General features: G+C 40.1%; 1 protein-coding gene across 2 annotated transcripts in view; it reads left to right on the top strand.

Annotated features, from left to right (window-relative positions):
- ABCB11 (ATP binding cassette subfamily B member 11) overlaps nucleotides 1-25,314 on the top strand; it is a 51,497-nt gene that overhangs the window by 24,537 nt on the left and 1,646 nt on the right. For both annotated transcript variants that reach the window (XM_054208481.1, XM_054208482.1), the window contains 16 exons: nucleotides 390-500; nucleotides 1,414-1,539; nucleotides 2,346-2,549; nucleotides 3,801-3,971; nucleotides 4,348-4,549; nucleotides 6,315-6,390; nucleotides 7,313-7,448; nucleotides 8,966-9,127; nucleotides 14,257-14,361; nucleotides 14,460-14,621; nucleotides 16,754-16,957; nucleotides 20,973-21,214; nucleotides 21,328-21,484; nucleotides 22,533-22,730; nucleotides 23,549-23,755; nucleotides 24,574-24,720. In XM_054208481.1, coding sequence (XP_054064456.1) covers nucleotides 390-500; nucleotides 1,414-1,539; nucleotides 2,346-2,549; nucleotides 3,801-3,971; nucleotides 4,348-4,549; nucleotides 6,315-6,390; nucleotides 7,313-7,448; nucleotides 8,966-9,127; nucleotides 14,257-14,361; nucleotides 14,460-14,621; nucleotides 16,754-16,957; nucleotides 20,973-21,214; nucleotides 21,328-21,484; nucleotides 22,533-22,730; nucleotides 23,549-23,755; nucleotides 24,574-24,720 — 2,610 coding nt within the window. The remainder of the gene's footprint in view (nucleotides 1-389; nucleotides 501-1,413; nucleotides 1,540-2,345; nucleotides 2,550-3,800; nucleotides 3,972-4,347; nucleotides 4,550-6,314; nucleotides 6,391-7,312; nucleotides 7,449-8,965; nucleotides 9,128-14,256; nucleotides 14,362-14,459; nucleotides 14,622-16,753; nucleotides 16,958-20,972; nucleotides 21,215-21,327; nucleotides 21,485-22,532; nucleotides 22,731-23,548; nucleotides 23,756-24,573; nucleotides 24,721-25,314) is intronic.

Genomic DNA, 25,314 nt, shown 5'->3' with positions numbered 1-25,314 from the left:
CAGTGCTGTAGGAGAATGTTTATGTGAGCAAAGTAGTGCCATTTTATTCCTGAGGAGCTGGGTCAAAATGCCTCACTCAGCCAGCTATTCTGTTCCAGGAAAAACTAGCTGAGAGGTTGACTGTGGTAATTGCAGTAAGCCTAAAATGGGAAGAAGGCGCATTCATCTTGCCTGTACTACCCACCGGTGACAACCTCCCCATCACTGTGGCCTTCAATCTCATGTCCCTTGCCTGCTAGCCCTGGGGCAGAGCCTGCGGCTGGCTCACTGCAGCTAAGTGATGTTCAAAGAGAAGTGCCATGGGTTTGTGTGGTATTCGCAATATTTGTCTACTGCAGCAGTGTTGGCTGTTTAACAGCAAGTAAATAACACAATAAATTCTACCCTAGGAACCCGCCATTGACTGCATGTCAGAAGATGGCTACAAGCTGGATAAAGTACGAGGTGAAATTGAATTTCATAATGTAACATTCCATTATCCCTCCAGACCAGACGTAAAGGTAATTATTCATCATTCATCCAGTGAACACAATTACTGTAAACAATCAAAATATCCTGGTTCTGCCAGCAGTTTCTAGATTTTCAGTAGTTTGTTTTCCAGAAGCCAGACCCTCTGTTTAAAAATAGACTAAATAATTCTTCTACTAAAGGGTTTTTCTACTTACCATTCTGCTTATTTTACCATTCTGACATATTCCTTGTCATACATATTCCTTGCTGCTGAACATAAACTCGTAGTACTTTCAGACAAATTCACCTGCACACAGCTTGTCTTTCAATCAATTATGTACTTGGTATCAACATGTGCCTGGATAGGACACAAAGTAATAAGCTGAATGGTGCGAGGAGATTTTATAAAACTCTTCCATTACGCTGGGGATACACCATGTGACCCATTAAAATTCTAGGAAAAGGTACAGGAGCATTGGCTGTATACCCCATTATTTCTCTACTACTGTGTTTGAATTAACAAATTCTCCTTGGAAAAGCAAATTATTGTACAAGCAAATGTGTGTTATTGCTTCTAGAGAGAGAAGCATATGAAGTATCAGATTTTTCTACATAATTTCACTGTTACATTCTTAATATTTATGCTTTAAAAGGCATTCATAATACATGTGCAGTGTTCTTTAAAGGGGATTTATTGCCAGTTTCTCCAATGGTATTAACTTGGCTAGTTCTTAATGATGAACAACAGGAACAAACAAAGATCAAATGCTCTGCATTTAGAAACTTTTCAAAAAATGTAAAAATATTTGGCTTTCTTTTTCCTCTTTCTTCATAATATTTTTCTGAATTTTGTAAAATTGCTTTGAATCTCCATTTTAAGATACGGAATATACCCACTTGGTTATATGACTGCAAGAGAATTAGAATGGATGGATTCTCTTTCATTTTTTTTCCCCTCTCCAGATTTTGGATAACCTTAATATGGTTATTAAAGCAGGGGAGACAACAGCTTTTGTTGGAGCTAGTGGAGCTGGAAAAAGTACAACAGTACAGCTCATCCAGCGTTTCTATGACCCCACTGATGGCATGGTGAGTGTACCAATCTAGACTGTGTTTCTCTAGCCTTAGGGACTTGAAAGAATGACATGGTTTCTTCTCCAAGGTGTCCAAGGTGGGAAGGAAGTCTCCTAACTTTTTCTTTTTTCTTTTTTTATTTTTTTAATGAGTGAAATATCCTCTTGTGCATTTCAGGGGAACGCTGAACAGTCTTATCAAAAATTATTATGTGAAAGAGAAAAACTGTTAGGAGAAAATAAAAATTCCACGCTAAATCAGAGTGAAGACTATAACTATAGATACAATAATTCAGGACTGAGAAATCATTTTCCATTCTGGAAAACAAAATATCAAACATTTAATCATTATCCCATAATATTGCTTTAGTATATGAAATTACCATTTAGTAATGGATTGGCTAAGAATATGAATTACATCTATTAACAGTCTCATTCCATTTACGTGTTCCTAGTTGGCACAAATCACATACATGGTGACCTGTATTTGAATGTATAAAAGACAAAGAACCATTTTATTGTAAACATATAATCGTAATTTTGATGGTTACTTTCTACCTGGTTTTATTTCTGAGGCCAAGCAAAAAGAAGTGTTGGGAAATGAAATCAAAGAGGTCAACTCCTAGGCCCAAGAACTATCATATACTACTGCCACTGCATTGCATTTTTTACGTATGAAAGTTGGTTTTTACACTGGTCATGGAAACACAGCACCACAGGACCTTCATTTCCCTTGTGTCTGTCTTTGTCTCTGAACTGGAGGGGACAATGTCCCTGACTTTTTTCCTTCTTTTTTGTCCATGTTTTAATTGGCTTCTGTAGATTACCCTGGATGGCCACGACATTCGTTCCCTTAATATCGAGTGGCTACGCTCCCAGATTGGTATTGTTGAACAAGAGCCAGTGCTGTTTGCCACCACGATTGCAGAGAACATTCGCTATGGTCGGGATGAGGCTACCATGGAAGACATAATCGAAGCAGCCAAACAGGCCAATGCTTACAATTTCATCATGGACTTGCCACAGGTACGCTGTGCCTTGTAAAACATTTGGCAGAATTTGATGGAAAAATAGGGAATCCTTTTGTCCCTCCCCTCATGCAGCCATTTGTGCTCAGGTGGAAGGGCAGAAGATTAATATACATAGTAGGCAGCAACCTATCCTTTGACTAGAGTTAATTAGGTCTTACTACGTGTATGTCACCAAGATAAAAAAATGCACACAAAAGAATTAGTTCCTCTGGAATCATATGCACAACATTCAATATCATGCTAATAATCATATCATGATTTTAAAATATGTATTTTTCATGCTATGGACATCTGTTTCTGCTCAGGCCAAAAGCAATTTAGATCCCAGACTCTCACTAGCCACCACATGTTTTTGAGCAGTCTGTACTGATCCTCACAACCTCATCTCCTTGAACAAGCCCTGTAAGTTAGCTGGAGGTCCTCTCTTCCCCAGTTCCTTCCCTTATGATGACACAGCTTTGATCGGTCCTATGGTATCCTCCTTACTAGGCCCGTATTTGATAATACCGTGCTGTTTATTTTTCCAGAATGTTATTTTGCCAAGTAGCTTCTCAAAGGGACATGTTACAACAGTGAACCTGATTGACAGGATTCAAGTGCCATTAACTAATGTCAGTATGCATTTTTTATCCTCCATCTATGCACTTCCAGGCTTCCAGGAAACTATTCACAGAATGACTGTGTAAAGGCCCCTGTTTATTTCCTGGAAATGGAGGAATAAACAAGGTTTGGCTCTAGGTGAATATAATTATCCTGGGTCTTGAGATGCTAGGCTTTATGTTTATTTAATTCTCTATCTGAACCCGATGCCACCAGCGCATGATGTCCATGAATCACAGAGACAAGTGTTCATGAGTCATAGGCCATCAGCAGACAAGTCCAGCTCTGTGGAAAGTTTACTGGTGAGTCATCTGATGGAGAGTGGGCAAGTGTTTCGTCTTCATTTCAGCTTTTGATGATATAGTTGTTTTGAGCCAAACCAGAACATTTCACCTTTTTATCAGTACATACTTTTGTCTTGGGGTTGGAACCCCAGTTCAGCCAAAATGATGTTGCTGAAGGAAGTTATTTCATCATCTCTCCTTTGAGTCTGATGCACTAACAATGTTTGGGTTTTTTTCAAAGACAATAATTTTTTATGTCTACTCCCAGGACAAGTCTGAGAGACATTTTACCAATATTTTCACCCGAAACTTAACAGACTCTTTTGTTATCTGTTTCATTTTCATTTTTTTCCTTCACACAGCAATTTGACACTCATGTTGGAGAGGGTGGAAGCCAGATGAGTGGAGGTCAAAAACAGAGGATAGCTATTGCTCGAGCTCTTGTGCGAAACCCGAAAATCCTGCTACTGGATATGGCTACGTCAGCACTTGATAATGAAAGCGAAGCTATTGTCCAAGAAGCACTTCATAAGGTTTGCTATAGCATAGCATAAATTACACTTTAAAGGGCAGAAATTATTTTTAATGTACTCTGCAGAGGGTGCTGCTGGGTTGCAGCAAAGCACTGAGAAGCTCTCCTTAATAGGTCTTTCATATGCACAAGTAGAACTTTAGTATTATTAACAGAAAATAATTTTTTCTTACTTTGAGACATTAACAGAAATCTATAGCTCCTTTTGCTCAGAAACAGATGTTCTTCTATGGGCTATGGATGGAGTTCAAGTCAAAGTCAGCTGAAGCCACTAGAAAGAGTCCTATTGATTTGATGAAACTTTAAATTGCATAGTGCTGGCTCCAAGCATTTCTGTTTGCTGTTCTGCGAATGGAGCTGCTGTTGTCCCCTGTCAGGCTCGCCTTGGCCGCACAGCAATCTCGATAGCTCACCGCCTGTCAACCATCAAAGCTGCTGATAGCATTGTTGCATTTGAGCATGGAAGGGCTGTGGAAAGAGGAACTCACGAGGAACTCTTGAAGACGAAAGGGGTTTATTTCATGTTGGTGACCTTGCAAAGCACAGGAGATGCAGTGCTTAATAGAGAAGCAACGGAAAGTAAGTGTTTTGTTTTCTTTTAGAAAATGATGTAAAATTCCACAAAATACAGATTATTTCTTTTTAAATGAGGGCTAGTTGCTTCTTTTTTTGCTTTTTCCTTCCACCTTTATGGCTGAATTTTAGCATTCATAGAAGTATCACATTAATAGCCCTGGCCAAAGTGTTTTTACTGCCTATGCACTGAATGACCTTCCTAATATAGATCTGCCCTGAAAAATTAATTATGACCTGCAATCCCTGTCATTTCTTAGCTCCATTTAGTGCTGACAGTCCAGTCCTGCTGCATTTGAAATGCAAGCAAATTACAGAATATGCTGAAACCACCCTATTTATTTTACTGGAGGCAGATTTGAATCAAAGTTTCTGGAAATGGAGGTCTAATAGAATGATCTGTTGTATTTTTCTGAAGCACCATACCTTGGTCACATCCAGAGGGTAGTGGTCAACAGCTCAATGTCCAGATAGAGGTCAGTGACAAGTGGTGTCCCTCAGGGGTCTGTTGGTTTAATATCTGTTTTATACTTTTTAATAGTACTGTTTAATATCTTCATCAATAACATAGGCAGTGGCATCGAACGACACCAAGCTGCATTGTGCAGTTGACACGCCTGAGGGATGGGATGCCATCCAGAGGGACCTGGACAAGCTTAAGAAGTGGGCCCGTATGAACCTCATGAGGTTCAACAAGGCCAAGTGCAGGGTCCTGCACCTGGGTCAGGGCAACCCCCAGTATCAATACAGGATAGGGAATGAGGGGACTAAGAGCAGCCCTGGCGAGAAGGACTTGGGGGTACTGGTGGATGAAAACCTGGACATGAGCTGACAATGTGCGCTCACAGCCTAGAAGGCCAACCGTATCCTGGGCTGTATCAAAAGAACCGTGGACAGCAGGTCAAGGGAGGTGATTCTCCCCCTCTACTCTGGTGAGACCCCATCCAGAGTACTGCGTCCAGCTCTGGAGTCCTCAGCACAGCAAAGACATGGACCTGTTGGAGCAGGTCTAGAGGAGGGCCACAAAAATGATCAGTGGGATGGAGCCCTTCTCCTGTGAAGACAGGCTGAGAGAACTGGGCTTGTTCAGCCTGGAGAAGAGAAGGCTCCAGGGAGACCTTATTACGGCCTTTCAGTACTTAAAGAGGGCCTACAAGAAAGAAGGGTACAAACTATCTAGTAGGGCCCGTTGTCATAGGAGAGGTGTTAATGGTTTTAAACTAAAAGAGGGTGGATTTAGACTAGATATAAGGGAGAAATTTTTTACAATGAGGGTGGAAAAACACTGGAACAGGTTGCCCAGAGAGGTGGTTGATGCTCCATCCCTGGAAACATTGAAGGTCATGTTGGACAGGGCTCTGAGCAACCTGATCTAGTTGAAGATGTCCCTGCTCATTGCAGGGGCATTGGACTAGATGACCTTTAAAGGTTCCTTCTGACCCAAACTGTTCTGTGATTCTATGATTGGGTATGATTATCTTAAAAGAAGAGAGCAATTACAGTGCTAAAATAGGGAAACAGTCTTTAGCAGTTACATCCTAAGTGAGATGGTCCTTGGGTTAATATTCAGTTAACTTCATCATGTCAAATAAAAATATAAAACTTGTGGTACGTGTAGGCTGAGTAGCAAGGTTGTATTACATTCCTTGCTTTCTACAAAGTATTCCAGTTACGACTTGGAGACACTGCACTTTTTTGCAGAACCACAGTGGACTTAGGTTGTATTCAATTTTAGCACAAACTGAAGAACTCTATATACTATATTTTACAGCAGAAAATAATGTAGGTGAGCCAAATCTTGAGAAAGTCCAGTCATTCAGCAGAGGAAGCTATCGGGCCAGTTTGCGGTGAGTCTTAAAAATGATTGTAAATCTCAATATGTTTCCAGATCTCTATACTTCATTCCACTATTCGAAAATCCCAAGAGTGCTAATGAATCACTTCTCTGTATGTTGCATAAAAGAGGGTGGAGGACTGCAAGCATTTTACTAAGACAGAGTTCACTCAGATAGAAATAGCTTGGGTAATATGTTGCTGATTGAAGGCCCATGGATAAATAGCAAGACTCAATTTTACTCCCCTTTCTATCCATAGTACTTCTTCTCCAATTCTGGTCCACTGTGTTAATGTTCCATTTTTAATATTACTAACATACAGTCATATATTTGTATTACCTAACGCACTTTCAGTCCAGTCACTTGAAAAATGACTTGCAATGCAATGTACAAGGACATTTTTATTATGGCTTTTACTTGATGAAAGTTAAAACATTTTACAAGCCAGACTGTCTTGTAGTGAGACACTTGTTTCATTCAGACAAGCCCATGTCAGACATATGCAAGTGAATACATGTCTCCTACATTGCAGGGTCATGTTTTGTCAGTGATGCAGGTCGATTGTTTCAGCATCCTGTTTTGCTGAACTGAATTACTTGATAATAGTGATAGCGGTGAATTGACTTGATGTCTTAACGGCTTGTGCAAATATAGCAGGATACACCACAATTTTGCTTAACAAATACATGGTGCAAGGTACATATAAGGCAATGTCTGAGTGGTGGGGGTGGAATATGATTTTGAAAAGTGTCCCTGTTGTGGGGTATTTTATTCTCAAGAAGTTGAGAGAACATAGAAAAAGAAAGAAAAAGTCCATGTGACTCCTATGATTTGCTTCAGTGAATCGTGATTTAGTCGATATAAAAACTGCACCTGCTTTACAAGGAAGTATTGTGTTATGGAGCAAAACAGACCGTTTCTGTCCTCTTTACAGAGCTTCACTTCGGCAGCGTTCCAGATCTCAGCTCTCTAATGTGGTCCCCGACCCTCCATTATCCATTGCAAATGATCATGCAGAGTATATGAACCGTATGCCTTCTTATGGAGAAGACGATGAACAAGCAAAAAAGGTCAGGTCCAACAGTTTGTTATTAATTTTTCAAATAAACAGGTTATATTACTTGGTAATGATATTCTCTAGATATGTGCCTCTTTTATAGGAGTTGTTGGCAGATACGTCTTCTTGGATTGATCCTTTTCTCTACTTAAACAAAACCACAGCTTCAGTTCTTATCCTCTGTGTAAACCCTGGGCTGCATTTTGATGGCTCTTATGCTTATTGGTCCATATAAAATTTCTAGCAGAGGATGAGCTGCTGGTAAAGTTGAAAAAGACAGATTTATAAAAGCTGAATTAACTGACAAACAGAAAAATACTCAGTCTGTGAAATGTAATAGCCACTCAGTGATACAAATGACACTGCTTCTTGTTCAATAAAAAGTAAATTCACTTCTGTCTCAAAATCATCTGGAGATTTGACTAGAGACCCTCAATGCAACCTAATCCAAAGTCCTTTCACTGACAGTGTCCTTGTGCAATCAACTAGCATAGACAATAGACAGCATGCCTTAAAATTATGCAGAATATGTAGGAATATACACAGTGAGTTTCCAAAGTGCTTATGAAGCTCCCTGCACCAATTTGCATGGCTATGGTTGTTCAGTGCAGAGCGCAGCAGTTAGAAGTCACTGTTCTTGCTATTGCTAAGCCTATTCTGTGAATAAATAGAGGGCTTTGGTGCTGTTACCCTGGCACTAGCCCAGAAGGAAGAGAAAATACAAGATGCTTCCACCGCTTCATCTTTGCACATTTCCAGCAGATAGGTCTTCACAGTGTCTGTTTTGTCTGGGCATTTCCAGCCACATGAATTGAGGGAGATGAGCGGGGCTCAGCACACTGTGTGTTAGAAAAATTCTGCACAAATCAAACTGAAGGGTAAATTATAATTTGGTGATGAATATTCTGCTCTTACTGGGAATAATTATGGGAATTCAGCATATCGTCTGAGAATGTTTCACAGAAGGGAGGCATAATTAGCATTTATAAAGCTGATAGCTGAATCCAGCTATCACTCTGAGATCTCCCTTTTCTTAATTATATAGCATACCTGTTAATTTGATGCAGAGTCCAGTCAGTGTGCTCACCCACAATACTTTAATATTTAAAAAGATTCCATGAGTGACACAAAAAGCCTCTTTTAAGGAAGAAGTTTAAGTTTTGGCACTGGGTATTGCATCACACCTCATCTGAAGGCAGCAAAAAGGGAACAACCTGAGTTTCAGTGGCAGAAAATCTTAAACTGTTCTTAATTAACCTCTTAAGTTGGAATCAGTAGAGCTGCATAAGGTATGAATCTCTCTCTTTTTCTCCAGGGACAGTAAAGGTAGTCATTTATGTAACCCTCTTGTGACTCTTATAGCCCTACAAAAGAGCTCCAGACAGCAGCCAAGACCCATCTCTGCCCTTTCCCATACAAAACCAGAGCAGCTGTTTGGGCAGTAGATGGCCATTTAACAGATTGTGCTAACTACTTAATCTCACTGTCAAAGGGATACATTTGCTTCATAAATCCAACCTGTTTTTTTAGGAGCCTGTTGATGTGGAGGAAGATGTCAAGCCTGTACCATTTAGGAGAATTTTGAAATACAACGCCTCTGAATGGCCGTACATGGTGCTTGGATCTCTGGCAGCAGCTGTGAATGGAGCAGTCAATCCACTCTATGCTTTGTTATTCAGTCAGATTCTTGGGGTATGTTATGCTAACATTTTAAAGTGTATTTTAGCTCTGAAGCAGAGGGGAGTGAATCTGTGATGCAGAACTTGACACGTTTTGGGCAAATCTTTATATCTCATCAAGTAAATGGGGTTAGCCTTCTTGCCTATAAACAATTGTTCAGTAGAGATATTTATATCACTGTCATCATACTATCATTTGAGCTCTTTGAAGGGGTAGGCTCATTAGCATTTGTCATGTGTTCTTCATTATTTCTCTTGTTCACTTTTGAAGAACTGTTGGGAGTGGGTTTCTATACTTGCATAAGTTTATTTTAGATGAGACAAGATGTACCTCATGTGCAGGTACAGTGGAGAGAGAGACATTCAGAGGTCCTTCCCTGCAGAATTTTATTCTACAGAGTTGGCCAAGCCTTTGAGAAAGCTTTGGAACAGATCCAAAAAATACTTCACTTTTTTGTTCATAGATTTCAGGCAGCTCTTTGCTGCCTGCAGAATGCCCAGGGAGAGGTAGACAATTGTAACAGGGTTCATAGCTGCCAGCAAAAAGTAGACTTGCATCAATAAGTTTGGAAGACAAGCAGGAAATAGGAATATGCTTTAAACCTTGGCATTCACTAAAGGATGTGTCACCATCAAAATCTACAGTTTTGCTTGAAACTTTTTCAAGAGTTCAACCATGACTGTTTTTTCTTTCAAAAACTTGTCATAATAGAAAGAGAATGCTTCCCCTTTTGTAAAACAGCTTTTTGGGGAAACATTTGCCATGTTAGTGGGAAACCGGAGGGCTGCCTGAGGAAATTCAGCACTGCTCTAACTAATGCCTAGGAAAGTGTCCTGAATTTTCAAGAACTAGAAGGATAGAGAAAACCCCTCTGTTGATGCCATTTCTTATTGGGTAAAGTAACGACACATTCACTAGGAAGAAAATGGGGATGCCACGATCATTTTGCAGTTTGGGTACCCACATGAGATAGGATAAAACTTGTGTTGTGATTCCCATTTACTTCTTTAGGTCATGGTAGGTATATGTGTGTGCAAAGAATATATGACTTAAAGGGCAGACGCTTCTAGAAACTGGAGGTGCGAAACCTTTTAGGCAGGAAAGAGTGAATGAATGATTGCCCCAACATCTGAGCTACTGATTATAAAAGGGTTGAGGAAGTGCTCCTAACAGCAGTGGCAGCAATCTACCAAACAAAAGATTGACTGTTTGCTGATTGGTTTTTTGGGGGGTTGTTTTGACTTAGACTTTTCTCTCTGGGGTGTTACTCAGGACTTTGAATCACATTTACTTGCAGCTTGGAGTTTGCTAGCTAAGATCCAGGGAGGGGCAGAGCAAAAGATGTTCCAGTCCCTGTTGATCCACTTAGTGGCTTCTAGCCAATGTGCTTGGCCTTTTAGCCACAGGTGTGCTACCTCAAAACACTTTTTGAGTGCCTAGACTTCATGCAAAGGACTGTGACTTTCACTAGACAGCAGGTGAGACACTCCTATGTGCATTCTCCAATGACTCTAACCTTTGATTCCTTTTGAGAGAGGTTTTCTAGACACTGGGAGGTCTGTGGCCAATGTCATCCTGCAAGATGTTAAATACCTTCATTGCCAAAAATTAATTCCTTTTCTTGAAGGTCTCCGTCCATCAAAAGAGAGAGGCTACAAGAAAAAAACAAGCCATGATGAATATGAGCAAAGTCCAACATCTGTGTTTCATTATTCATAAATTTAAAACATTTCTGCCTGGTGCCAAGGCAGTCAGGCAGATGGAATGTGCATCTGCTTTCCAAGCTGTCTGAATATCTGCAATGATGTTGTGACAGACACGTGGGCTTGTACTCTGGGACCAATATGCTGGGGAAGTGAAGGGAAAAATCCCCACAGCTTTGAAATGAGAGGATGAATTCAGCAGTCTGCCTTGAAGGTTCTCAGAAATTAATCCCAAAAATGTGAATGAAGAACTCAATAACACCAGATATGTCTTCTGATCAGTTCAGATCAGCAGTGTACCTATGGAACAAATTTCTCAGTATTTTCTTCTTACTGTGCTTTGGTTTCCACTGTGTTACTGTCTCAGAGTATGGGAAATGGATCCTTTCCAGTGAAACTCAACTGAAAGATGTGCTCCAACTGCTATTGGGCACGTAGCCCATGGCCCCAGATAAAAGATAGGCCACGCTAAAACTGTTGAAACTTCTATAATCTGAACACGGACACCTCGGCAATAACTCTTTCCTTTTATAGACCTGATGCTATTGTCAATGCTACATGTTATTGTAATCACTGTTATTTTTTTAAATCAAGAACATAGGTCAAAAATATAGCTGAGCATGTTAGCATAGCTGCAGAATGGGATAGTTCAATTTTACAGGACAGATTTGCAAGGGGAAAAAAAAAGTCCTCTGTTTGCAATACAGAGATCTCTTCCCAACGAACGTTATCCACATTTCCTTCTGTAGGACTATAAAGTGCTATTGCTCTCAGTTTAAGGAGGAGTGTAAGCATGTAGTTCAGCCCATTGCTTTTCTTCAACTGGGTTGCTTCCTTGAATTTAGAGCCTCCGATAGGAATCCCAGACTGACCAATAACTAGTTTCACCAGAAACCCTTAAGGTGTCTTGCAGACTTTGCAGACCTCTCAGCCTTTATCTAGGAACAATGGAGAAAGACTGTGGCCACAGGAACTGGAAAGGCCTTTCACAATGTATTTCTTGCATAAGAGAAAGCAGGGGAACCACTTTGTGGGTGATACGGATAGAATATTAAAGCAAAGGCTCACAGAACTCTCCCTTTTCTTGATTAATCTTGCCTACCATCTAACCATACAGAAGCAATGAACAAAAGTTTATTTATAACAACCATAAATACTTACTGGAATTCACTGTAGGGTCCTAGGGCATGTGTTTATCTCTCTTTTCAGTGCTCACATCTGTATTTGATATTTATTTATTCAACTAGAGAGAAAAATTTCAAAGTGTGAAAAGAAGATAATGTTAACTTCAGCCCCTGTATGGGGCCATCCCGGTGTTTCTGGATGACTGTGCAGAGACACTTGTGAAATCACTTGAAATTGGATGGAAAAAGCCATCAGCATCTCTGGAGAGTAGTGCTTTTCATCCCAGTTCACAACTGTACATTATGACCCATCACACACTCTGTTTATCATATTGTTTATTAGTTTTACTCATTAGAATTCCTATTTATTTCAACAGATATTTTGCTAATGTTTTTTTCATATGAAAAAGTATCACAGCACTGTAATTAGCACGACATACATGTTAACAAATGTTTGCAATGATGAGTAGTTAGTTATTCCCCTGGTTATGTTTTAGGCTAGCTGTGCATGTGGCATGACCACTACTATGGAGTGCATTTTCCCATTCATTTCTAGATATTGCATACCATGATGATACAGGAAATACCACCATGGCAATTCAAAAATCCAGAATCCTCGTAGGACACAGTTTGTGCATCCAATGAGTTCACCTTGTATCTCATTCAGACCAGGTGTTTAACTAGAATATTTCCTACAGAAAAAGCCAACCAACCGACCAAACAAAAACCAGCAGTATCTTTTCTACTGCTTTTCTAGATAGGTAAGTTACAAAGACAGATGAAATCTGCTCACAGCCTGTTCAATTCAGGATCAAACAGGAATTATTGAATGTACAGTGGATTTCATTCAGGCAATAGGAACAGCAGGAGACCATTATAAATTTTGTTATTATTATGACAGATTAAAACATACTTGGTGACTTTTTTTTTTAAACAAAGATTAATCTGAGAAATAATATGCCTTGCTACTGATATGACAGCATGGCATTGGAACAGTTTTTAGCTTGAAACACTAAGTGCCATTCTGATATTAACCTTTTGGGTTTTGCAAGATTTATTTTGTTGCCAAGGTGCTGATGTACAAAGTTAAAACACTTGAAGTGGAATTCCCACTAGAGAACAGCTACTTCTTTTTCTCAAATTCATGCTCTAATTCTTCCCTGTTACTTTGATGCATAGCTCACTTGGAACCATAAATAACTTGGCTTGACCTTTTAAGACTAGTACTTAAGTTTATTTTTGTGGATTTTGGGTATTTTGCAGCTGTAATGAAAATTCCTTCTTCTCTTTCTACTGTTAAATACCTACTTAAAAGAATTTAAGCTGGTTTTGATATAAGTAAAAGTCGAATGCACAATTTATTTTTAATTATACCTTACAGATAACAGGTTGAGAGATTAGTCAATTTATAGTAATTTTTACCTGTGAAATCCAATTAGAATTAATTTAAGGTTAGTGGAGATGTACAAACATGAGCCGTGGCTTATACCTGCAAATAGCAGAAGTAGTTTAACAACTCCAGGTAGGTTGACTGACCTATATATCAACTGCTCTGACTGAAAGGAGTTGCTAAAGGATGGCTACTTAGATTTGGACCACTTCTTTGGCAGCAGCCAGTAATGTTGGGAGGTGTTAAAAAAAACAGATATGAAGAACCAGAGGTAAAAGGAAAATACCATGGAGACTGGAGCAGAATGGGGTGGAGGGGCTTTACTTTTAAGCACTGACGCTTTTTCTAAGTACCCATCAGTAAGTGAACAGCTCATTTCTACGATCCTTCAGTAAAAGACAACAGGTTCCTCTTGAAGCCTACCTATAGCAATTATAGCATCTGTTAGTGTTGTGCAAGGGGAGTCATGCCAGGGTATAATTATTTACACAGACCGCATTTTGTATAGCCCAATAAAGTTGCAAATGTCGTAGATCAGAGAGGAGGTAGGAGAGCTGCTGCACTGTTCCTTTGTTGCTATGCTATTTATTTCATTGCTATTCTCTGGTCATCACACTGGATCTTGTTTAGAGTAGGGGGATGATTGATTAATTATAACTAAGAATGAGTAACAAGTAATAGCAGTATGTGCAGACACCGAGTATAATAAACTTGTTGTTTAACAGGAGTAAAAAGCATTATGTTGTACGCAGGTTCTCCTTACAAAAAATAAGGAATTGGGCCTTTGCAAGGGGTGAGGGAGAGCTCTGTGTTCTGGCTTTGGTTCTAGGGTGGGCTTCTGCACTTGGCAATAGGGAGTCATGAATAAACTCACATACAGCAAAACTGACACTTCTAATATGATGCCAACCATTTTTTTTAAAGACCTTCTCCATTCTTGATGAAGACGAACGAAGAATCCAGATCAATGGCGTCTGCCTGCTCTTTGTCTTTGTTGGAATTCTTTCATTTTTCACACAGTTTCTACAGGTAATAGCAGTCTAATATGGGTAAATTTTCTTTCTGTTCCCTTACTCAGTGGGTATCTCTTTCTGTACAATATTCTTGTTTATTCTTATGCACCCCAGGGATACACATTTGCAAAGTCTGGTGAGCTGCTTACAAGAAGGTTAAGGAAAATTGGTTTCCAGGCTATGCTGGGGCAAGACATTGGTTGGTTTGATGACCGGAAGAACAGCCCTGGTGCTTTGACTACAAGACTTGCAACAGATGCCTCACAGGTCCAAGGGGTAAGAGCTGGTGACTTAAGAATTGTTTTACTATAAGCAATGACTGAAGGCCTATTTTGGCACGTTGTCATGGAAATTAGCGAGCATGCCACCAGCAAGGTCAGGGTAGATCAGTCCTTGGTCAGTCAATTAAGCTATTTCTATTTATCATAGACTGTCAAGGTGGAACTATTATTACTGTATTTACCTAAAAGCACAAATAGGGTTTCAATTTACCGCCCATTATTTCTGCTTGTATTACCAGAACAAGAACACAAAAATCAATAAAATGCCAACCATCAATGGAACCGGAAGGAGCATCCAGTGCAAGAGTTTTCATTTCTTTTTTTCTGGAGATGAATTAACTTTTTGCCACAATGCTTAAGTGTTTATTTCAAAAATATGTCAGAGTAGTATTTTAGTGACATTCATCACTACTCATGTTTTCAAGTTTCCAGCACGATATTGTGCTTATTGTGACAATTTTGATTCAAACTGGCAGTCCACTTGAAAAAACAGCTTACAGTACTGGTTGGTGCTCCAGCCGGGGAACCACGCAGTCAGTTTTAGTGTGACTGATTATTTGGGAAAGTGAACCAATAACTCCATGCGTTCTGTTCCTTAGTGGGTGAGGGTTAAATCATGCTGAGCTGTAAATGTTACCTATCTGAATTGATCCTTTAGTAGAAGTGAGTCAGATGCCATTTTACTTGGCTCCAATACAAGCAATTTTCTAGAAATGAAGAAGGAAACATACAGATTTCTTTGTTACGAAAACTGTCCCATTTCAGCTTGACTGAAGATGGTAGGCGAGTTTTTAAAAACTATTAATGGAGGTTTTAAAAATTTAAAAGACAAACAAGAGAAAAGGTTCCCAAAACCGCTGTCAGCAGCAATTTCTACAGAATCAGAGAAACCAGCTGCAATCCTCTTCAGCCCTTACAGGCACTTACAGGGCATATTTTAAATGAAATAAACAAACTTGTAAAACACTGACTGAACCATTTAATAGCCTCCTACGGGACATCTTTGTTCTAAGCACATGTAGAGCAGTGGGGAACAGCCATTCAACCCACAGCTCCAGGGGAAAAAAACAGAGCTACTTGAGCAGCGGTGTCCTCTACCTTTCACTGCCTGACACAGAGCTTAGCCAACTGCTGCTATTGCAGAGCGAGCTGAAGGTAAGAAGATGCACACAAGTGTCCAGGGCCTGAAAATGTCTACATCTGCATCGGGAGCAAGAAGTGGACTCTTGGAGTGGGAGGCAGGTGTTAGAGCTGCAACAGCCATGTAAGAGCAGCCCCGTGGCTGCTCCTTTTGGTAGCCTCTGCAGAGCTGGGAGGTGAACCTTCCACCATGGCCAGGTCTGAGGCACCTTGGCCTATTGCCGCAGGTCAGAGGAGGAATAGATGATGAGCATTTTGTGCTGCAAGTTCACATCCTGCAAATGAATTCGATTGAAAATGATCAAAGATATCAAATGTATATAATTTTTCTAATACATAGCAACCCAGTTCCAATCTAGGGCTGCTGTTTAATGCTATGAAACAAAATAACTTTTGAGTAAATAAATCAAGTTTATTACAAAGAACAGTGTTCTTGAAATACATAAGGAGAAGATGAATGCATTCAATAAAGGTGATGTCAAAGGTGTATTTAAAGTTTCTCCTTAATAAAGAGACAAGCAGAAATGCAACTTTAATTCACCCTTTCTCAGTGATGCTTCTTACTGATTTTAGCACAGCTGAGACTTTGTTGTTAATAGCTAAGTTACAAATAGGTTCTCTTTATTATTTAAATTTAGATGGATAAATGCAGGGGTTAAACAGAGTATTTAGATGAGTCATTCTCCAGGGAACCAAGGGAAGTAATTTCAATTTCTCACAATCATTAGAAACAAATTTCTGAGTTCTCATTGGAAAGTTTGACGGGTGAAAGGAATATTGGAGATTTGCAGTCCTTCTCTTGATACGATTAATTGGAAACAGTATATCCAAACTGGCTAAATTCCAATGCAGTCAGCAGCCATTGGTGCCTCATGATATTTGGATATCATTTAGAGTTTTCTAAAGTTTTATAGGAAAATTTATTTAAAGCTTATTGAAGTTACTATTGGAGTACAAGTCAATCACCTCTGTTTCTTTTCTTTGAAGGCAACTGGATCGCAGATAGGAATGATTGTCAATTCCTTTACCAACATTGGGGTGGCCATGATCATTGCTTTCTACTTCAGCTGGAAACTGAGTTTAGTTATATTGTGTTTCCTGCCCTTTTTGGCCTTATCTGGAGCTGTGCAGGCTAAAATGTTGACAGGATTTGCCTCTCAGGACAAGAAAGCGCTGGAAGCTACTGGACGGGTAATGTTATTTAAAAAATAATTTATATTTGCAGTCACGGGTAGTTGAAAAATCAGGCATTTGGGACCATCAATAATTCAAATGAAATTAAAATGGCAATGTTTTGCAAATAAGTTGTCACATTTCAGTTTGTCAAACCATTGAAACACCATTGGTAACTCCCTAACTGCAAAAGCACTTGCTGCATGGAATATGACTGACTTTTCAAAAGTTATTGGACCTAATTGGTAGACACAGGTCTCTCAGCAGTCTGTTTCACCTTTGTCTAGTTATATTTAAAGACCCATTTGTTCATGCCCTGTGATTATGTGGTCCTTAGAAAGCAATGACAGTTGTTCACTTAGAAATCCTCACATCTGAGAATTCGGCACTGAATCACAGATCAGTACGTGGATTTTAGAGAGCAGAATTGTTCCTCCAGTGGGCCCTACTAGCTTACCAGCTTCTCCATGAATGGGTGCTGATAGGTCACAGGCATAACTTTATTTTTATGTATGGATTTTAAGGGTCAAAATTCTATCAATTCTCATTTCTCAGATAATATATAAATCTTTTTTTTTATTGTTTTTTAATTCAGATAAGCATTAACCCTTTTTCTGTTACTTTGTAACAGTAGACATAGCACTTTCTAATAATACTTTAAATTTTGCTCCATGATGAAAGCACACCTGTGTGGGTATTAAACCATCATGGGACATGAGGCAGGAATTCCCTTTCCTTGTAAAGAATGCCTCCAGTGTTCAGTGACCACTGGCCAAAACCCTCCTCCTCGTAACTCTAACTCCAGTATCACGTAGCAGCATCCCGTGCTCCGTTGGCTGCAAGACCCTGTGAACTGTGTCGTGGTTTTGGCCAAATTGGCCAATGGCCGGTGACAGGTTCTCCCCCCCCGGGCCTCTTGTGCATGGAGAGGAGCAGGAGAGATAAAGAGATTTACGAGTTTAGAAGAAACTAAACTACTTTAATGAATTATTAATAAGATAAAAAGGAAAATAATTAAATAGATACAGTATATAGAAAACCGTATTAAGCTCCCAGGATGATGTCACCGGCAGGCACTGGGGAAGTCCCAGGCTGGACTCAGCGATGGGTGGGAAGTGGGTTCCAGAGTTAGAGTCAGGAACACGGATCGGGATCAAAGACAGATGAACAGGCAGGGTCCTCCTCGGACGTCAGCCATTGAAGGACGAGAGTTGACCCTTTGATCCCTCAGCTTTTATGCTGAGCGTGGGGCAGATGGGATGGAATACCCCTGTTGGTCAGTTTTGGGTCACCTGTCCTGTCCGATCCTCCCTGCAGGTGGGACCCCTCTACGCTTTTCTGCCTCCGACCCTCCAATGGGGCAAGTAACGAAATTAGCTGACCTTGGTTGTTACAGCAATAAGTATAAGCAAGAGTCTCTCTGCGTACCATTCCTTGGCACAAACTGTCTTATCACTCTGAACGAACCGTTTCAGACACAACATGCTGTTTATTTCAGAGGGTTAGAAGAGGCCTAGCTAAGTAATTACTGAACAGAAAGTTGGTTCTGTTTTACCTCAAACCAGGACAACTGCCTCACCTCTAAGGCTGAGAATAGGTCTATTGTAGTTCACACAAGGCTGAGAATAGTTTTATGACGTTTGCACTGGCTGAGAAGACTTCCAGTCCACGTACCAAACAAGGAAAAGGTAGTGACACAAGAGAAAGGAATGGCATTTTCTCACGAGTTCACTCCTATGCCCAAAGAGCAGCGGGCAGGTCTGCTGCCTTTGAAACACTCAGACTCTTTGACTTTAGTCCTGGGTCACTAAGTTCTGGCACGTGACCCAGAATCTGATACTTTTGAAATATACCTAGTTTGACTGTGCGGAAACTGAACTGCGCCAGAAATGCAGGGGATTTAGAAGACGGGCGGCATGAGGAAGACTACCTCAGGTTGCCCCGCTCAGAGTAATGCCTGAGGCTTCTCCCCTGCTTTAGGCTGCCATATTTTTAGCATCAGAAAAAGTATGCTTTGCAGGCCCTCTCAAAGCCTCATAGATTTGCCTTCTGCAGAGCTGCTTTAGCCCATCCTAAAATGAATCTTGCAGAGTTCCCACTCCTCCCAGTCCTTCTTCTTAAAGTCCTGCCCACCAAACATCTTACCCATCCCACCTTCCACCCTGCCCCATCTGAGCTCTCAACCAACCGTCTCCTCTTGACCTTAATCTGTGCAGCAAACGCATGGACTGGAGCCCTTTGCCCCGTTCAGCTCTGCATCTACTGGCTGTTTCTTTCCCACTGCCTGCTGCAGGCAGCTCAGCCTGCCACCCCCCTTTTTTGACTTCTGAAGAAGCAAATCTTCAGCTCCCAGTTCCCATTTCTAGGTGTGATTTAAAGAAGTGTGTCATGACTGTGGGCACAGAATTTCAGAAAATCATGTTGACTTTCTACACATGCAGACTTCTGGATTTTATTTTTTTTTTAAATGCGCAGAAGGGATTATGTGAATTAATATCACTTGACTTTGGTATCACTAATCAAATGAATACATTTATGGGCCACTGCTGAGTGCTGTTAGGGACAATCTCCAATTCCAGAAAACCAAGGAAGAATTAAGACTTGGCCAATTGCCTGCATTCAGAATGGTTTAATTATTTACAAAAAGTGATAAATCAAAATACTGTCTTCACAGGGAAGAAACTTCACTAATGAGTAAAAGCACCAGCTTTTACCCAACAGAATAACCCAGAGGCTGGGATGAAAAGGGCACGCAATGCTCCAGCAGTTTTTGGTGACGACTGATTATGTCTGGTGTTATTTTCTAATTTATTTGCCAGTACTGCGTCCAAATGCTAAATGCTGTGAGTTCTTCCACAGTGACTGCTCATCAGCCGTGCTAAACATGGAAAAGCACAATCTGAACAATCCAATTCACCGTACCTCCTTATCCGCTCCTTCACGTTGTATGATAATGCAAGAGATTTGACTCTCAATTTTGGACAGGAAAAAAACCCTCAAATTGGATGGAATATTTTTAATGATTTATATTCAGATCTCTTCCTACATGCTGAAAACATTCATAAGCCATATACCAGACAATTGCTTCCCAAAGGAACGCATCACACTATGAAGTTACTATTAAAGTCCAGGCAAAGTACACCATTTTAAACCAATTTATTAATAAAATTACTTCAGACAAGTAGCATGAAATTAGGATCAAACAAACTGTCAGTTTACTTCTATAGATCAAGTTGCACTGCTATTTTTTTGGGGGCAGAAACCCAAATTCTGACTGGTGACAAAGCACAATATAAAGCCTACAATTAATTAAAGATCCAGAGAAGTTTCCATGGGGATTATCTCACAATTTCCTGTGTTGCATTTTTCTATGTACACAGACAAGCATTTGCTTCCTCTTTGCCCATGTACAAGGTAAATAATTGTGTCGCTGATGTTAGAGGAACCAAGGTGCCACCCTCCATTTATATTTTCCATCTCATCAGGCTTTTTGGACACAAACAAGAGAAAGAGGGAGGGTGAGCAGGTGAGGAAACATACTAAATCCAAGTGGTTTTAATTTATGAAACAGAAGCTGGGGATAGCATCCCTTCTAACTCTTTCTCTGACTATTGCTATAAGTAAAACAAATAAAGTAATTTAAATATCTTTAGTTAATAAATGCATGCAATCAAGGAAATAACAGTGTTCCTAAAACCATTTTTGTTTTTGTGGATGTCCCATTTAGTCCCATTACGTGAAATAAGTCACACGTGAGAGCACGTGCCCAATTTCCCAAGTGTGCTTACAGTAACTTAGCTCTAGTGGAGCAGACAGAGCATTACTATTGGGGATGTTAGTAGATAATTGCTTGGAGGAAAGTTTCTCGTTAGGTTGGCTGACATTTGGGCCAGTCTGTATCATATCTGAATCAATTTATATAGGGCATTAGTGTCCTGTGGTCGTGAAAGAATCATGCATTTGTGAAAGAGCACACTCTACTTTTCCAAGTAAAAACTAGGAGCTTTTACCTATATATTTTTTTCTCCTCCAGATTGCCAGTGAAGCCCTCTCTAACATCAGGACTGTAGCTGGGATAGGGAAAGAGAAAACGTTTATCGACAATTTTGAGAAGCACCTGGATATGCCTTATAAAGCTGCAACCAAAAAAGCACATGTTTATGGAATCTGCTTTGGCTTTGCCCAGAGCATAGTGTTCATTGCCAACGCTGTCTCTTACAGATACGGGGGGTTTCTAGTTGAATTTGAAGGACTCCACTACAGCTTTGTGTTCAGGTGAGAGCCTGCCGGGAGACACAAACAGGCTCCTCTCCGGAAGCGCTGGTCTTGGTGCAGCGGTCGGTTTCCCGATTGCTTCCCAGGAATGACCGTGTCCCCCTTCCCCGCAGGGTGATCTCTGCTGTTGTCACCAGTGGAACTGCTTTGGGAAGGGCTTCTTCTTATACCCCAAACTATGCCAAAGCCAAAACATCTGCTGCACGCTTTTTTCAACTGGTTGATCGGCTTCCGAAAATCAGCGTTTACAGTGAAAAAGGGGAAAAATGGGTAAGAGCGGAGATGAGTAATTTGTGATGTCATACAGTTGTATGACTGTATGACAGTCAATCGAAGTTGCACTAACGATTTATAAGTCAATGAGGATTACTGCTTTACAGGAAGGTTATGCTGATTGTATAATTGTTACTTGTCTTTGCTCTTTTGGAAGCAGCGCGCTCTGTACTTGACAGCAAGAGTAATACAAAGTGTGGTGATTAGGAATATGTCGATGTAAAACTCCTGTAAATTGGAATAGGACCAATTTAGATGACTCACAGAATAGCATGTTTTTTTCTTTCTGCTCCACAGTTCGCGCATAGACCTGACTATCTCTGGCTTATAATGGAGGCTTTTTTTCCATTCATATCCAAATGTTGGGGGTGTTCATGAGGAGGCGAATCATCTTTGAGTCAGATAAAATGAAAATGCTCAATTTTTGGTGAAGTGGAAAGTCAGACCCAGAAAATTCAAATAGTTTATTTTTCATGTATTTTTTTTTCAGAATTAAACAAAAACTCGATATCATTGTTATGAACCAAATGTATTAAGTATTCTGCTTCAAACGATGAAAATGAAATATCTTGATTCCCTTCAAGAGTTTTGTAAGAGTTTTTTAAGAGTTCTAGGAAAATTGACCTGGATTCTTGTATTGTTTTAATGTTGCCAAGTTAGATTGATTTTATTTTTTTACCAAATCCAGATTTTTACACAAATGTATTTGGACTATCACCAAATTTACACTTGGACAGTGCCTGTATTAAAATAAAAAACTTACCCATTTGCAAGGCAATTCTATTTCCAATTGTTGCCTCTGACCAGTGCAATACGGGGAAGTATAATCAGAGCAATAGTGTTATGGCTAATGGCTCCATCTCTAGGAGAGCTATTCCAGTATGGTTTTTATCCTTCTTTCTGGGCTAATTTCACAAGCACTTTTCATATTTTAAATAAGAAGTGCAAGAGTGGAATCTGCAGAAGAGTGACTTTGTCCTTTACAACTCAGTTTCGAGCTCAAGCTCATTGTAGCATCCTTCTCTTTTTTTTTTTTTTTCACCAGGATGATTTCAAGGGAAGCGTTGAATTTCTTAACTGTAAATTCACATACCCTTCTCGGCCTGATATTCAGGTCCTGAAAGGACTCACTGTAGCTGTTAAGCCTGGACAGACTTTGGCATTTGTTGGAAGTAGTGGCTGTGGTAAGAGCACCAGTGTGCAGCTTCTGGAGCGTTTCTATGACCCTGAGGCGGGAAGTGTGGTAAGCAAAGGGAACGTGGTTTGTGTGCTGTTGTTTTCAGCAATGCTACAAGGACTCTTTTCAATGTGTCCTACTGTGCAGCCTAGCAGTGGTGGCACGTACATACACAGCTTGGGGCTTCAGCTCCTTCTCAAACAGATGCAGACTGTTCTGACAGTTCCTGAGTGTCGTCTCAGATATATTCAGGCAAGATCAGAATACTACAAGCCTCAGGCGTACCCTCGTGCATTACGCAGGCCATAGGCATTCACCTTGGTAGCTCTTGTATGAAACATACAACGTGCATTGTACATCGTGGGAGCACAAGCACAAATTATGCCCGAACGGAGCCACAAAGAGTCTGGAACATCCCTAAATATACAGTTTCAACATACAACTTCTTTGCAGGTTGAATTTGTCTAGATTTAACTTCCAGTTATTCGATTACTGGATTACTGAAGCTTTAAAAAGCTTTTGTATCTTTTGCTCATGTACTTAATCATCTAGTTTGATTTCTCTTTCTTTGGAAGAAATAAGTGTGGTGATCGCTATGCCAGGAAGGCGACAAAGCCTGTGGCTAACCTTAAGCAATTAAATAGGTCACTTGGACTTAAGATCAAGCAAACGGTCTAGCGTTTGGCTGGAGCACAGACATACCCAGAAAATACACATCATGCACAAAGGAGTCAAATATAAGCAGATTCTTCAAATTATTTTAAATCTGTGGTTTTTGCATTTTAGTAATATGGTTAAATCATTTAGTTTTGCTATAAACTGTTTGGGTTTTGCAGGCTGTTGGTTTGAAATGATGTTTCAAGTTTTCTCCTATTTCCTGGTAGTTAATAGATGGACACAACACCACGAAAATAAATGTACAGTTCCTTAGATCAAAAATTGGAATAGTGTCCCAGGAGCCTGTGCTATTTGACTGCAGCATTGCTGAAAATATTAAATATGGCAGTAACACCAAAGAGGCAACGATGGAAAAAGTCATAGAAGCAGCCCAGAAGGCTCAGCTGCATGATTTTGTCATGTCACTGCCTGATGTAAGTACCTGTGAGGCCTTGGCTGGGACTACAGATAGGCCGCTCGGTGTTCGTTGCAGCAGGAGTTGCTCCAAACCCAGTTAAAGTTGCTACACATACACACCTTTTATTTACTTTAACAGCTGTAATAGTAGGAGAAAAGAGGGTGTTGAGACCATGCCTCATATGTTCCTGAGGTTTTTACACAGTAGGCGAGTATTTCTAAAACTGAAACCAGCAGTTACAACTCTGAACTAGGAGAAAAGGGAAGATTTTTCAAAGCCATTGAAAAGAAAGAAGCAGCAGCACAGTTCAGCAGTCAAAGCATTCCACTGCACCAGGAAATACAATTCCTGTTCCCAGCTGTGACCGGCGACTAGGGCACAATACTTAGACAAAAATATTTGAAGCTTGCTGCTTACGTGCACTGAAGTATTTAAATGCACTGAAATCATATAAATATAAAGCAGAAGAACATAAAATGTATGAATACAAATTAGGCACCCAAAAAACCCACTTGTCCAGAAAGCCCTTAAATAACTTTTAACCTCATCTCCCAAATCTAGGGTGGGGGGATTTCTTTTGCCTTAGACAAATGAGCCATCATCTGGCTATCAAATTTTTCTTCCAGGCCCGTCACCATACCGCCTGGGCTCCTGGGCCATGTGCACTGCAAAGTATGGTTCGGAATCTTACAGTATTTCTGCACTGCCAGGTTTTTTAAGAAGGAGGCAGCAATGGTCAGCACTCTTGTCTCTCTCCTCCTACTCTTCCTTCAGGTTGTGTACTAGAGTGTTTGCTTACACTTGAATAAAATCTCCCTTCTGTATATTTTTCAGAAATACGAAACTAATGTTGGTGCTCAAGGATCCCAGCTGTCTCGTGGGCAAAAACAACGCATTGCTATAGCGAGGGCCATCATACGAGATCCTAAAATTTTATTACTGGATGAAGCTACATCTGCCTTAGACACAGAAAGTGAAAAGGTAAATGCGCAGTGATAGGCAATAAGCGAAAGTTAATACAATGGTTTACAATGTACAATGCCTTTTTCTCTTCTACAGAGACATCCCAACATACTCCACTACATGACCGCAACATTATTCCCTATTGTTAATTCATCACTTATATTTTTAATCATCTTTTCAAAAGATCCCGAAAGCACAGATATAAAACCAGCAGCCAGCTACAGGGTCTTTTAGACTGCCAATGAGAGGTGGCACTTTCTCAGAAATCTGCATACTAATTCCCTGCGTTTCAAAGCATTCAGTGGGAATGTTTCATAAATACAGATTCTGCACATTAAAAAAATGCAAAATGCATTAAAAAAAAAAGGAAAAATGTATTCAAGCATATGAATGATGAGCCTGAATAACTAATAAAAACAGCAGTGAGGGGTCTAAGAAGTTGGGCAATAATTTGCATGGCTTGGTTACACTCAGATATTAGAGAAATGGTGAAAATTTAAAAACATATCCACACTGAGCTGACATTCAGCATGTCAGCTGAATAAAGGCCTTCCTTAATTTCTACTGCTGTCTACATTTACCTGTCCCTTCTTTGCACTGCTAAGAAACTGA

This window comes from Rissa tridactyla, chromosome 7, assembly GCF_028500815.1.
Source record: "Rissa tridactyla isolate bRisTri1 chromosome 7, bRisTri1.patW.cur.20221130, whole genome shotgun sequence".
NCBI classification, from domain to species: domain Eukaryota; kingdom Metazoa; phylum Chordata; class Aves; order Charadriiformes; family Laridae; genus Rissa; species Rissa tridactyla.
This window is presented reverse-complemented; position numbering and strand designations above follow the sequence as displayed.